General features: G+C 38.9%; 1 protein-coding gene across 3 annotated transcripts in view; it reads left to right on the plus strand.

Annotated features, from left to right (window-relative positions):
* Cntnap2 (contactin associated protein 2) overlaps positions 1–12,785 on the plus strand; it is a 2,084,252-nt gene that overhangs the window by 1,190,838 nt on the left and 880,629 nt on the right. For all 3 annotated transcript variants that reach the window (XR_012908553.1, XR_012908554.1, XM_075953824.1), the window contains exon 11: positions 6,308–6,414. Coding sequence is in view for 1 of the 3 variants with exons in the window: in XM_075953824.1 (XP_075809939.1) it covers positions 6,308–6,414 (107 nt within the window). In the remaining 2 variants the exon portion in view is untranslated. The remainder of the gene's footprint in view (positions 1–6,307; positions 6,415–12,785) is intronic.

Here is a 12,785-nt window from a genome sequence, read left to right on the forward strand (position 1 = left end):
CAGGGATTTTTTTCTTCAAAAGTTAAAATAAGATTTGGTATTGGAATAAAAAGAAAAACCATACATTAAGGATAATTTACATGGGATTAATAACATATAAATCATTTAAAATAATCATCCCATGGTTCAGCAAATGGTCTCTTAGTGCACAAAACAGTCTTTCCCTTTTTAAATTTAGAACAAGGCATGCTAATGAGCAGCAATAAAATCTATATGGATCTAAAAGCAAATCAAAAGTCTATCATGAGTGTAGGCATGAGAACCAGGTAAAGAAACATGGTAGCTGACTGAGTGAGAACACAGACTGAACTCAGTGTCAAAGTGAGGCACAACAGTCTTTCCAATAAGTGATCACCTGCCACGGAGGACACAAAGTTCACAGTCATGTTCTGAAGTAATTTATTTTAGTGAATAAGATGAGATTATTGTATGTTATTTCCAGTAGATCATTTTTTTAAACAGTAAGAATAATGTAAAAAAAAAAGCAAACAATAAAACAAAACAAAACCCAAAAGTGGTCTTTAAAAAATGGGTAACTAGTTTACATTTCTCTGGGACTATGGCTCCACCCCTTCTTCCTGCTTGCTCCTTTTTGGCAGTGTCTCCATTTCCTCAGCATCTCCATACTTCCTGGATGCCCTCTACTGAGAAGTTCAAGGCCCTTGCATCTTGTTATTCCAAGTCAAATTTTCCGACCAATCCCAAAATCATCACCAAAGACCTTGTAAGATGTTGGGAATCTCATACTTCACCTTCACAACCTTACCTTCACAGCAATTTCAAGTTACTCCCCCCCACACAAAAATTTGGGAAGAACCACTTTTGAGTGCCATGGACTTAGGAGATAAGTGGCAAGGATCTCTTGTAGTAAACGTTCTGCTTCTTGTTATTTGTAAGTGTGAGCATGTTCCCAGGCAGATATGTACAGCATCATTGTAAACAACCTACTGGGTTCCCAAGAACCAAATGTGCCCAAAGGTACTGGAAAGATTTTACTCAGTTTGGACTTGACAGTGCTAAGTTTTGACTAGAGCTTTGCGCATACTAGGCAAATCTAGTATCTATGCCCAGCCTTATCACAGATCTATGCCCAGCCTTATTTAATCTTTTAAACAATATAGAGATAAAAACAAAAACCTTTAAACCCCTTTGAAGATTACCAAGGTAATTGATTTATACTGTTAGAAAAAAACAGTTTGTTTTATACGAGAGATAAAATTTCTTCTGCTCTCTCCGGCTGATTCAGTAGAGCTCATAAACCTGGAAGCTGCCGTCAACAAACAAATCTGGTACTGCTGGCTATTTCTTGGAGCCATGAATCCCAATTTCCTCAATGTTTTGCAATTGAAATCAAGTACAAAAATAAAAGAGATGTTTTGGGTGCAATAAAAATGCAACTGTCCAAATAACCCTGAATTGAATTGTTGCATCCTTCCAAACAAGCTGTCTGTACTGATTCATTTTATATTAAGGAATTGTACACTGACTGAAACTTTAAAACCACAGCCTTTATTTGCCTTATGTATTGGGGACACAAACAAGCTTCACTTTAAAAAATGCGTTTAGCAAACTGCCTTCTAAATCGGTTTCTCTAAGCCCAGAGATTAGTGCAGATCTCAGTCCTCATCAGAAAAGCTTAAACTTCTTTTTTTTTTCCTGTGGAGATAGTTAATACAGAGACTCACAACTGGTCAGTGTGCAAAGAAGTGTCAGGGAAGGTCCTCAGCCATAATTCTGGGAAGGAGGAACCTGATTCCTCCCACTCCTGCCCAGATCACCGAAGCAGCATGATGTGATCTGCCCCACTGGGGAAAAAAAAAACGGTACTGAGCCACATGGCTAACATAGATCAGAAAAATCGGTTAATCAAGATGTGAGAGTCAGCCAGTGAGAAGCTAGAGCTAATGGGCCAATCAGCTTTTATTTAAAACATGATTGACAGAATACAGACAATTCTCCCGCACCAAAATGGGATAGCTGTATCATACCCTCTACCCATAGAATGCAGAGACTATTAAGGGAGAAAGGAAGCAGAAAGGTTTTATAAGCCAGTCCAGGAACCCGGAACAGAAGGCTATCTTCTAGATCGACAAGAGCACTGCACTCGTGAACTCCAAGCAGCTGCTTTACCTGTCTAGTCCATGTACAAGACCAAGCCAGTTAACATCCCAGCGTAGATGGGAGAAGGACATCTGATCCTACGCTCCTAGCTGAGGGCTGCGAATGGAGGTAAAGCCACTTTTCTTTCAAGCTGTGTATCTTGATCCTTGACTCTGCTCTAAAGAATGGCTCCACACTCATGGAATGATGGCCAGCACTTACTGGCTTCAATGGATCATTAAGAAGAAAGGGGAAATGAAGTTGAGAAGAAGATGTGGGAAGGACCAGGGAAGAGCTGGAGGTAGTAAAATACCACCAAAATACATCATGGACATACATGAAATCCCCAAGAAAAAGATTTTAAAAAAATAGCTTAAAGAATGCATTTGGATTCTAAAGCACTACGTAAAACTTTAACTGGAAGGACAAATCTAGCTAAAAGAGTCTGGGACAGCAGGCTGTCAGGAATGGGTAATTGCATGCACTACTACTTCCAGAGCTTTCTGATCAGAACAAATCAGCACCTGCCAACTTCAGCCCTGCATGTCCCCAGTCCTAGGCCAAAGCCTTCTCAGGTTGAAGCAGTCAAATCATTTTGATTTATTTTTGATGTGAATCAAACTTTCAAGCTAGCACACACCACGAAGAAAATTATACATTTCCCGTTGCCCCCTAAAAAAAATGGTCTATTAGAGCAAATGTATGTTTAAGACTAAAAACCTAGGTAAAATTAATCTGTTTTCCTCTGAGTCAAGGAGATGATTCATTGCCTCTGAAGTGATTTTTATGTCCATAGTGGTAAAACTTAGGTGGCATTTCATGCATCTGAGTCTCTCTCTAGTCATTCTGAGCATGGAATAGACACTTCATTATGCAGAGAATGGTAAGTAAACACACTTTGCTATGGGAACATCCAGGTAGAAGAGATGGATACACCAATAACTAATTACTAGAGGACATCATAACAGTGCATTGGACACATGGAAGTAGTTCTACAGGAATACAAGATAAGAAACGCTAATTAGAATATTAGGTTAATTTATTTCATTTCTCTTGGTAACTGGTCCTAGTAGTTTGAAATGCAGTGATAAGATATTAGGTGTAATATAACGTATGAATCAACTTGTTTTGGAAATTTATTTAATGCCCCACCATTAAGAACTAGAATCTACAGAAGGAGAACACCAGTTTAAAAATAGAAACAATCAGAAGCAAATATTTAAAATAAAATATGAAAATTCTATTTAGTAAAAACAATTAATTAAAAAAATTCATTCTGCAAACTGGTAGGAGCAGTTAGTTCTTTGCTAGTGTGATGGTTCTATGTGTCTCATGGGGTTAAATTCACACTTATGTTTTTATCATTCTCCAAGGAACATTATTTAAAGCATACTTAGTTTCCAATTTGGTTTCCCTTGCCCACTTCTCCACTGCCTTCCCCTGAATTAATTGGTGTGATGAGCTGATGTAAATGATTTTAACATCCAGACTGAGCTAATATTAACCCAAGAGAATTTGGAAAGTTAAATATACCACCAAAAGGGTATGTCTTTACTGAATTTCAAGATTAAGTATCAAACATGCTTTTCTGTGATGTCAGGAGTTTCCATTCATTAATTTTCTGCCATGATGTGGGAAATGAGGACAGTTTCTTGTTAGCACCTGCTTTGCAGGGAGGGGCCATGCTGGGGGTCTGCAGTGTACAGGGACTGTGCAAATAGCCAAGAGGAACAAACCAGGACAACCTGTCACTTGCTGTTATACTTCATTCCCATCACTTTTCTGTTCTGTTCTGCCAGAGCCACTTAAAAAAATACTTTTAAAATGTCTTTTAAGATGCAAATAAAATATCCCCAACTTAGTTAAACCCTCTAACTATCCTCCACTTTTAACTAACCTTGTATCCAAATTTCTGCAGCATTTATATCTGTTCCATGGCTCATCCAAGTACTCCTCATATTTTGGATGACTCTTCCTCTGACCCAAACCTCCAACTAGATTCAGAGATTATTGGACGAGGGTCATTTCTGTGACCTACATAAAACCAGAGCCATCACAGGAAAAGAAAGTTGCTATTGAGAGTAATGTGAATTTTCTATCCACCCAAGGTTGTACCTTTACTTATATTCTATTTTAACCCAATAATAATGGCTTTTATTTTCTTCTTTCATAGTCTAAATGCTCAGCTCAAAGCTCCAAACTGTGCCTGCAGCGTCCATTGAATGCTTCTTATGAAGTTCCATTTTGTGTGGTTTCCCATTCCCACCCTCATTAGAGTTCTCACTTACAGTGTATTTACTTTGTTCAGCATACCTACAATGTCATATTGAGCTGTATGCCCTACTACTACAAGTACTCTTGATGCTAAATCAAGAACAAAGGTTACAAGGTTTGGTCTCTGAGACAAAATAAATCAGGTCTTTTAGCTAATACTTAAGGTCTCTCAGTAATCCAATATGCAGAAACACCACAGTAGATGCTGCTGCTTTAAATTGGGAGGGAATTTCTATTTTGATGTGTTTCTGATTCAAATATCAAAATTCTTACTTGAATGTCAATTCATAATAATATCTCCCTTTCAGACTGTGAGCATCTTAATGCTCACTATAAAAAAGAAAGATGTAGGGAATGTGTCCGATGGGCAAAGAGGTGGTACGAACAGGAAGGAAAGTGTGTCATTGATGTATGTGTGTCTCAAATCACATTCCAACCATAATTTCACGGTAGAATCAAGGTAAAAAAAATTGTTTCAGGGAAGTGGTGGTCCAGATGGGTATAGTTCTCACTTGTTAGAACTCTAGTTCCTATTTAATAATTACCAACTTCATGGACATTATCTCTAAAATTAACATGGTACATGTACACAAAGGAATTCTATTCAGTTATAAAAGGAAAAAATTCTGCCACTGGGAGATGAGATACATTGAACTTGAGATTATTAATTGAGTTAAACAAGTCAGACCCAGAAATGTAGTTGTCATATAATCTCATTGTAATCGTTGACTTCATTAAAGATTAAAAAATTATGGTGACCAGAGCCTGGGGGTCAGAGAGGGCTGGGAAAAGGTTATCAGTGGATCAGGCTTCAGTTAGGTAGGAGGAAGAAGTCCTTGTGTGTTGTGACTAGATATAACAACCATGTTCTATATACTTCAAAGGTAAAGAGATTTTAAATATTTTTCACTGTGATAAACATTTAAGATATTGATATATTTAACCTTAATCATAACACAAAGAGAACAGCACATTGAAACAGTACAGGAGGCCACTAATATGTACAATGTTCCCACTTTTGAGTATTGGGTTTAAAGTAAAACTTGAGGACCTTGATAAATGATTTGATGGTTAAGAGTGTTTACTACTCTTGTAGAAGAGCCAAGTTTGGGTCCCAGGCAGCCCACAATCATATGGAACTGGAGCTCCAGTGGACCCTACACCTTCTTCTGGGCTCTGCAGGTACCTGCACTCGTATAAACACATACATAAAAATCAAGTTAAATATAAAAATAAAATATAAATTAATAATTATGTGTTTTTAAAGTATTCACAATATAGTATAATTGCTCATTTTTCAAATGTGAAAATCAAGGTTCAAAAAAATTAATGAGTCATAATTACTTTTGCCTTGTAGAGCTTTGTGTACAATTACACTTTTTCCTTCGAACTTAGGCTTGCAGACACTTTAAGCAGGCATCTTTAACTATCCAGATGGGTATAGAGGGAGACGTTTGAGGCTCCTATCAGGCAGATATATTCCATTGTTGTCTCTGTGCCATTGTTTCAGAACCACAAGTTGTTGTAGCAAACCCATTTTTAGTGCTATTGACTTCGAGTTTTAAAAAAAGTAGAACAAAAAGTCAGATGGCTCTTCTTCCATTTCTCACCAATAGGAAACTTAGGTGGTATCTTTGTCCTTTGTAGAATTAAACTAAAATGAATCTGTGATATGCAAATGAACACATGAACTGTGTGATAGTGTCTATGGTTTATTCAAAAGGGGGACACACCAGGCCTGTGATACATCATCTTTTGTGTGCCTGGCACCTTCCATCATGAATCATATTAATCTGCTTAAACTAACAAGGATTAATTGCCTCAGCAAGGCAACCTGGCATTGAAATGATATATTGCCCAAACAGCTTGGAATTTGGCCACTCATAAATCTCATTTGCTTGTTGGTTTATTTCTGTGTCTCTTTTTCTGACAGATGTGTGCCCAATCACTGTGAGCATGGTGGGAAGTGCTCGCAAACATGGGACAGCTTCAAATGTACTTGTGATGAGACAGGATACAGCGGGGCCACCTGCCACAACTGTGAGTGCCAATTTATCTCACTTTCATCTTGTAATTGCATGGGAATCATGGTCTTCAGCTACGCTTTATAGCATAGCAGCCTGAATTACACACATCTTGCTCTGCTTCATTCTGAGGGAAGAAAAAAACCTCAAGGTTGCATTCTAATTTTTCCAAAATGGTATTCTAGTTGTCAAAATAGATTCTCCCCTGGCTAATGACTCTAAAGAGGGACAGGCACGTCCAACATTCCATATGTGAAATTGGGATGTTGATATTGGATTCATTTCTTGTGACTAAGGCATGCTTGTCCAAAAAGATTGCTTGGGAATTGTGTTAGTGTGATGTTGCTAACTGGGTCCTCATTCATCAACATATCAGAGAGAAGCAGGACAGAGGATAATTGGAACATTTAGTTTCTGGGCAATGCTTGCCTCGTGCTTTCACCCAAATTTTTGTTCCATTATTTTTAAAACAAAGAAATGTGTCAGACAGTGGATAAGTCCATTGAAGTTACACATAAAAAATAAAATTCTGAGAACATGATTTTTCAAAATAATAAAGGTAAAAGGTAAGATACAAAGATGATTGATAAATGACATTTTGCTTTATTTCACATAGCATTATCTTGAACGTTTAAAGAAAAGTTAAAATATTTAATTTGAGTATTTTTAAAGCAATTTCTAACTCTGCCATTGTAATATTCATTTCCTGAAAATGTTCTGATGGTTTTATTACTGAAAACAGATTTATCATAACATACAATTAGGAGATAAGGGAGTCACATGTTATCTGACATATGGATATGAATGTGTGTACATACTTGGTTATTTTGCACATTAGTGTTCACTAACATGTATGTGTTTATGTGTAAAGGTGTGTGTGTTCATGTGTGAGTATGCACGTTATCCATGTACAGAAGGACAAGCAAGGCAATACAAAGATCTAACTTGGTCCCACAGCTTTAAAACACAGAAAATCTCAAATATAAATTCTCAAATTATACAGATTGACTGTTCTTCAGTTCACTTTTAGGAAAGAGCAAGCAAAACATTCTCAGAGTAGAGTCTTGGGGATAGTAAAAACGCAGTGCTTATGCCTTTCCATGTTGTTACTTTTAGTAAAGTGTAATAAGAAATCATGTTTAGATTATACTGTAAGCCTACATTTTTTAAAAAAATGTTTCTTATAATTAATTTTTTTCACTTAAATATTTTGTCTAATGAGATTCTAAAAATCAAGAGTGAAAAAAAAAACTGGCATTGGGGCCAGTGGGATGCCACAGTAGGTAAGGGTGCTTGGTATCAAACCTGAGTTTGATCTCTAGGACACATACAGTACAAGGAAAGATCAGCTCGCATAAGTTATCACCTGGCTTCCCTGGTATGTGCACACTCGTGCATGCATGAGCGTGCAAGCACACACATGCATGCAAAATGTAGTACAAGAACTTTTTAAAAATATAAACAATGATGTGGAGATATTTAATGATTAAATCACATGCATAAAGATACACGTTTTATATTTAGGGCTGGGGAGTTGGCTCAGAGGTCAAGAGCACTAGTTGTTCTTTAGATTATCTAGATTTGTCTCCCAGCACCCACAGGGCAGCTTACAACTATCTATAATTCCAGTACCCAGGGTACTGGTGCCCTCTTGACTCTGTGGAAACCAGGCACACAGTTCCTACACATACATGCATACATACACACACACACATACATATATACACACATACAGGCAAAGCAATATACACATAATATAAACACAATTTGTCTTTGTGTTTGTGTTTCAAGACAGGTTTTCTCTGTGTGTATTTCTGGCTGTCCTGGAACTCTGTAGACTAGGCTGGTCTCAAACTCAGAGATCTGCCTGCCTCTGTCTCCCAAGTGCTAGGACTAAAGGTGTGTACCACAACTGCTGGGCCAAATAAATATTTTGAAAAGGGATTCATGATATATAAACTACTCAACACAGAATATTGTTTTCACGAGCAAAAACAATCATGAAGCTACTTAAAAGTAAGAAATTACAACTGAAGTTACTTTAAACAGCCTTATCTCAGAGTTGACTACCAGTAAATAGTCACTATAAAGTTTCTACAACAAAGTGGCTTTGATCAAGGCAGAAACTTTCCTTTTACCCATATAGTTCATTTAGCTATTTATAAACATCTTGTTTAATCATGAGATTTTTGTCTGTAATTCTATCTAGAATCAAAGAGCAAGAAATTGATGTTTTGATAAATGTCTCCTCTCTCATTGATTGTTTGATATTGAATTAAAAAGCCAATCATATTTGCTTCCATCATTAAGGACCAATTTTACAAATACATACTATTAATTGAGTAATTGAATTTGACTTCTGAAAGCAATAACTGAAAGTGTCAGAATGATGTTGGATGTGTTCATATTTGGCCACCTCCAAAAGCGAAAGAGGAAAATTGCCTCATGCACCATGTCCTGATACACCATCCTACTAGTCCCTGTGTGCTGACACACCATCCTGCTAGTCCCCATGTCCTGGGTCCATGCTGCTGGTCACCGTGTCCTGGGTCCATGCTGCTGGTCACCGTGTCCTGGGTCCATGCTGCTGGTCACCGTGTCCTGGGTCCATGCTGCTGGTCACCGTGTCATGGAGATCTATCCTGCTCATCCTCATGTTATGGTACACCATCCTTCTAGTCCCCATGTCCTAGGGCCCCATGCTGCTGGTCCCCATGTTCTGGTACATGATCCTGCTAAATCTTTATGCCCTAGTACTACATCCTTCTAGTCCCCATGTCCTGGGTCCATGCTGCTGGTCCCCATGTCCTGGGTCCATGCTGCTGGTCACCGTGTCATGGAGATCTATCCTGCTCATCCTCATGTTATGGTACACCATCCTTCTAGTCCCCATGTCCTAGGGCCCCATGCTGCTGGTCCCCATGCCCTGAAACTCCATCCTTCCAGTCCCATGTCTTAGTACTTGATCCTGCTGGTTCCTATGCCATTGTACTTGATCTTACTGGTCCCCATGACCTGGTACTTTATCTTGCTGGCCCCCATGTTCTGGGGCCCCATTCTGCTGGCCCTCATGTCCTGGTCTGTTAACCTGCTAGTCTATGTCCTGGAGCCCCACCCTACCAGTCCCCTTGTCCTGGGGCTTCATCTTGCTGGTTCCCTGTTCTATTCTTTTCTCTATAAAAGTCAAACTACTCCTTTCCAGAATGAAAACTCAACCCCTTGTTGTCTTCTTTTAATACAGTCTGTATCTTGAATATTTAGCTAGTGTAAGAGCAGAAAAAAACAATTTTCATTCTTTGAGACAACTTTTGTTTGAAAGCATTATCCTGTGTGTTGTTAAAGGATATTTGCTTCACAATAACCCAAAGATTGTGGGGTGTGTGTGTGTGTGTGTGTGTGTATCTTAATGCTCCCAATAGGGACTAGTCAGTTCAATTAGATGAACTGACACATAGTACATAATGTGTAGAAAATTATATGTGTCATGAGTTGTGTTCCTAATGGACAATTTTGACATGAGACTAAGTCCATGGAGTACTATGTAGCCATGTAGAAAATCCTGGGGTTTCTTTGAGACTCCTTATTCCTGTGAACTAACGGTTGGCTTGAAGTCACTCCTACTCTTCAAGGTCGTGAAACTAAAAGCACAGTGGAGTTGCTCATTTGGAGCCTTTCCTTTAGTTTCATGGAGGTACAAGTTGACCTACAGTAACTAACTTAAATCAAACCAAACGTTTGGTAGAGTTTCAACCCCTAAAATTAGTCTACAAAGGCTCTTTTGCTCATTTTCTACACTGATGCTCTCTTGGTGAAGGAGGAATAGAAATTTCTTGATTAAGTACCTTGATCAAGCCTTTGTGCCTGATCATAATGGCTGGCTTTCCACTTGTCTCCATCAAGTACCCTTGGCTACTTTAGCCCTTGGAGCTTCTGTGTTCTGACTGGTGAAATGCCTGTAGTAACCCCCATAGAGTGATTAACTAAGATGGCACCTGGGGACACTGGAAAAGCTTGGACCCATGCAGCACCCAGTGTCTTCCAATGCACTCCATTCAGAGGGACTGTGCTTTGATTTGAACCTCTGTTTGTCCAGACCACACAATTTGCCCTTAATTTCATGTTGCTCTCCATCATTGCCTGCCATTTCTGCAACATACAGGAATTTGTGGACATGGATTGGCTTCCACAACATATTTCTCCAGAAGAGCCAATGGACCTTAAAGCTAATTTACTTATTCATCAAATATTCTTTTCAGTAAATTGTGAATAGAATTCAGAATTTGTCATTAACATACTACTGCCTGGTGGTTAGAATCCCATCCTAGAAATGATGAAATCCTGGGATGGGAAAAGTTCTGTTTTTGTTAACCAAGGCCAAAAGGAAATAATTGGTGATAAGCATTAAACCATTAAACACAATCATTTCATTTCTTGCCATTTTATACTTTAAATTTTTCTCTGAACATGGCCCATTTTTAGTCACTTCTCTGGCTTTCTTTTCTTTCTTTCTTTCTTTCTTTCTTTCTTTCTTTCTTTCTTTCTTTCTTTCTTTCTTTCTTTCTTTCTTTCTTTCTTCTTATTTTTTTGAGGTAGGATTTCTCTGTGTAAACCGGAACTAGCTTTGTAAACCAGACTGACCTCGAATTCACAGAGATCAGCTTGCCTCTGCCTCGCAAGTGCTGGGGTTAAAGGTGTGCACCACCACCACCACCTGGCTTTCAGTGACTTTTCTAAGAGCTACTTTATCATAAAGTGGACTGAACCCCCAAGAAAAGAATCAGCAGATGGTTAGTGTGTATCTTTCTGATGGCTCATGTGTTTGCTTTAGATAGCTAGTGTGTGTCCTTCTGATGGTTCATGTGTACTTCTGATGGCTACTGTGTGTGTTTCTGGTGGCTCATGTGTGTGATTCTGATGGCTCGTGTGTGTTTCTGATGGCTCATGTGTGTGCTTCTCGTGGCTAGTGTGTTTGTTAGCTTATTGATGTTGCACTGACTTCTCTTTATTTCTCGCTCTCTAAGTTGTAAGAACGTGTAAAACCAAACTGTGCACCCAGCTGTGGCCTCCTCTAATGGCTCTGCCTACACACTCTTCAGTTGTCTCCGGGCTTCCTTCCCAGTACTCCTAATGCTCCTTAGGATCTCATTATCATCTCATTTTCCTACATGTGTTCCTTAAACTTTGAAGATTATAGTCCTTATTTACATAAATTAAATTCAAGAAGCCATCCCTCATCTCTGAGCTTAATGGATTTTTCTCCTTCATGCTGTGGTACTTGGTGTTCTCTTAGGAATCGACCACCCTTCTGTATTCTGTGACCATTATATGGAATTGCCTTCACTTTCCTAGACTTATCCTTAATTACACGAAACCCTTAGGCTATGCACCTAAACAGAGAGGCAAAAGGCAGAATTTGGGCATCTGACAAAGATAAGAAAATGTTTGGGAATGGCAATTGTTAAGACCATTCAAATTCTAGATACATATTCTGAGATGAAATGCTTTTATACATAGCTATTTTTAAGGGACATATGATGACCCCGAAATACAGACATGACACTGCTGTGGAATAATAAGAGACAAACTAGGTAACTTGCATGGGTCCTTTCCGGTTTTGAAACTGTGGGAACTCTTAAATCTTAAGAGATCAGCAGGCTCTCACTCTGCTGCATATCTCTGTCTAAAATCTTTCCCAGGCAGAGCATGGCTAGCTAGAGCGTGAAGTGCGCTACGGCAACTGTTCCACCTGCTGTTGTCAGGAACAGGTACTCGAGATCCATATAGTGTATAAATGAATACTTTACCATACATCCTGTAATATGTTGTTTATAGTCCACCATGATTATAAGTAATTTTATCAAAGCATAATATTTCAAAAGAATATAACCTTACCTACTACAGTTATGTTGTCAAATTTACTAATACTATGACAACTGGAACCTTTGGCCACCAGGAACTTGTTAAGTCTTGGAGTTAGTGATGACAACTTGGGATCTTGCTACAAAACCAAGCAGTCACTGAGAACTCTGTTGTGTCGATGTTTGGCCTTACAGAATTGGATTTGTTTCCTTGGCTCCCGGTGTATCTGCTTTGCAGGAGACTACTTAGTGGAACTATGTCTATGAAAAACTGGTTTCCCACCATGGTTTCCTTCCCAGTCACCCTTTTGGTCCCATTCCATTTGCAAGATGTATGCTCTGACCTTCACCTTACTCTGGGCCCATGCCACTGGCCCAGTTGAAAGGCTGTTGTACACCCCCTCCCTCTGCATTGCTGTGTATATTTCTCTGCTTCCCTGGTTCTCAGCTCAGCACTCACTGCCTTAGAGACACTGTCTGAACCTGATAAAGGCACATTGCTCCAGGACACACAGCCCCTGTGGGTGGA

This window comes from Microtus pennsylvanicus, chromosome 19 (genome assembly GCF_037038515.1).
Source record: "Microtus pennsylvanicus isolate mMicPen1 chromosome 19, mMicPen1.hap1, whole genome shotgun sequence".
Taxonomy (NCBI): domain Eukaryota; kingdom Metazoa; phylum Chordata; class Mammalia; order Rodentia; family Cricetidae; genus Microtus; species Microtus pennsylvanicus.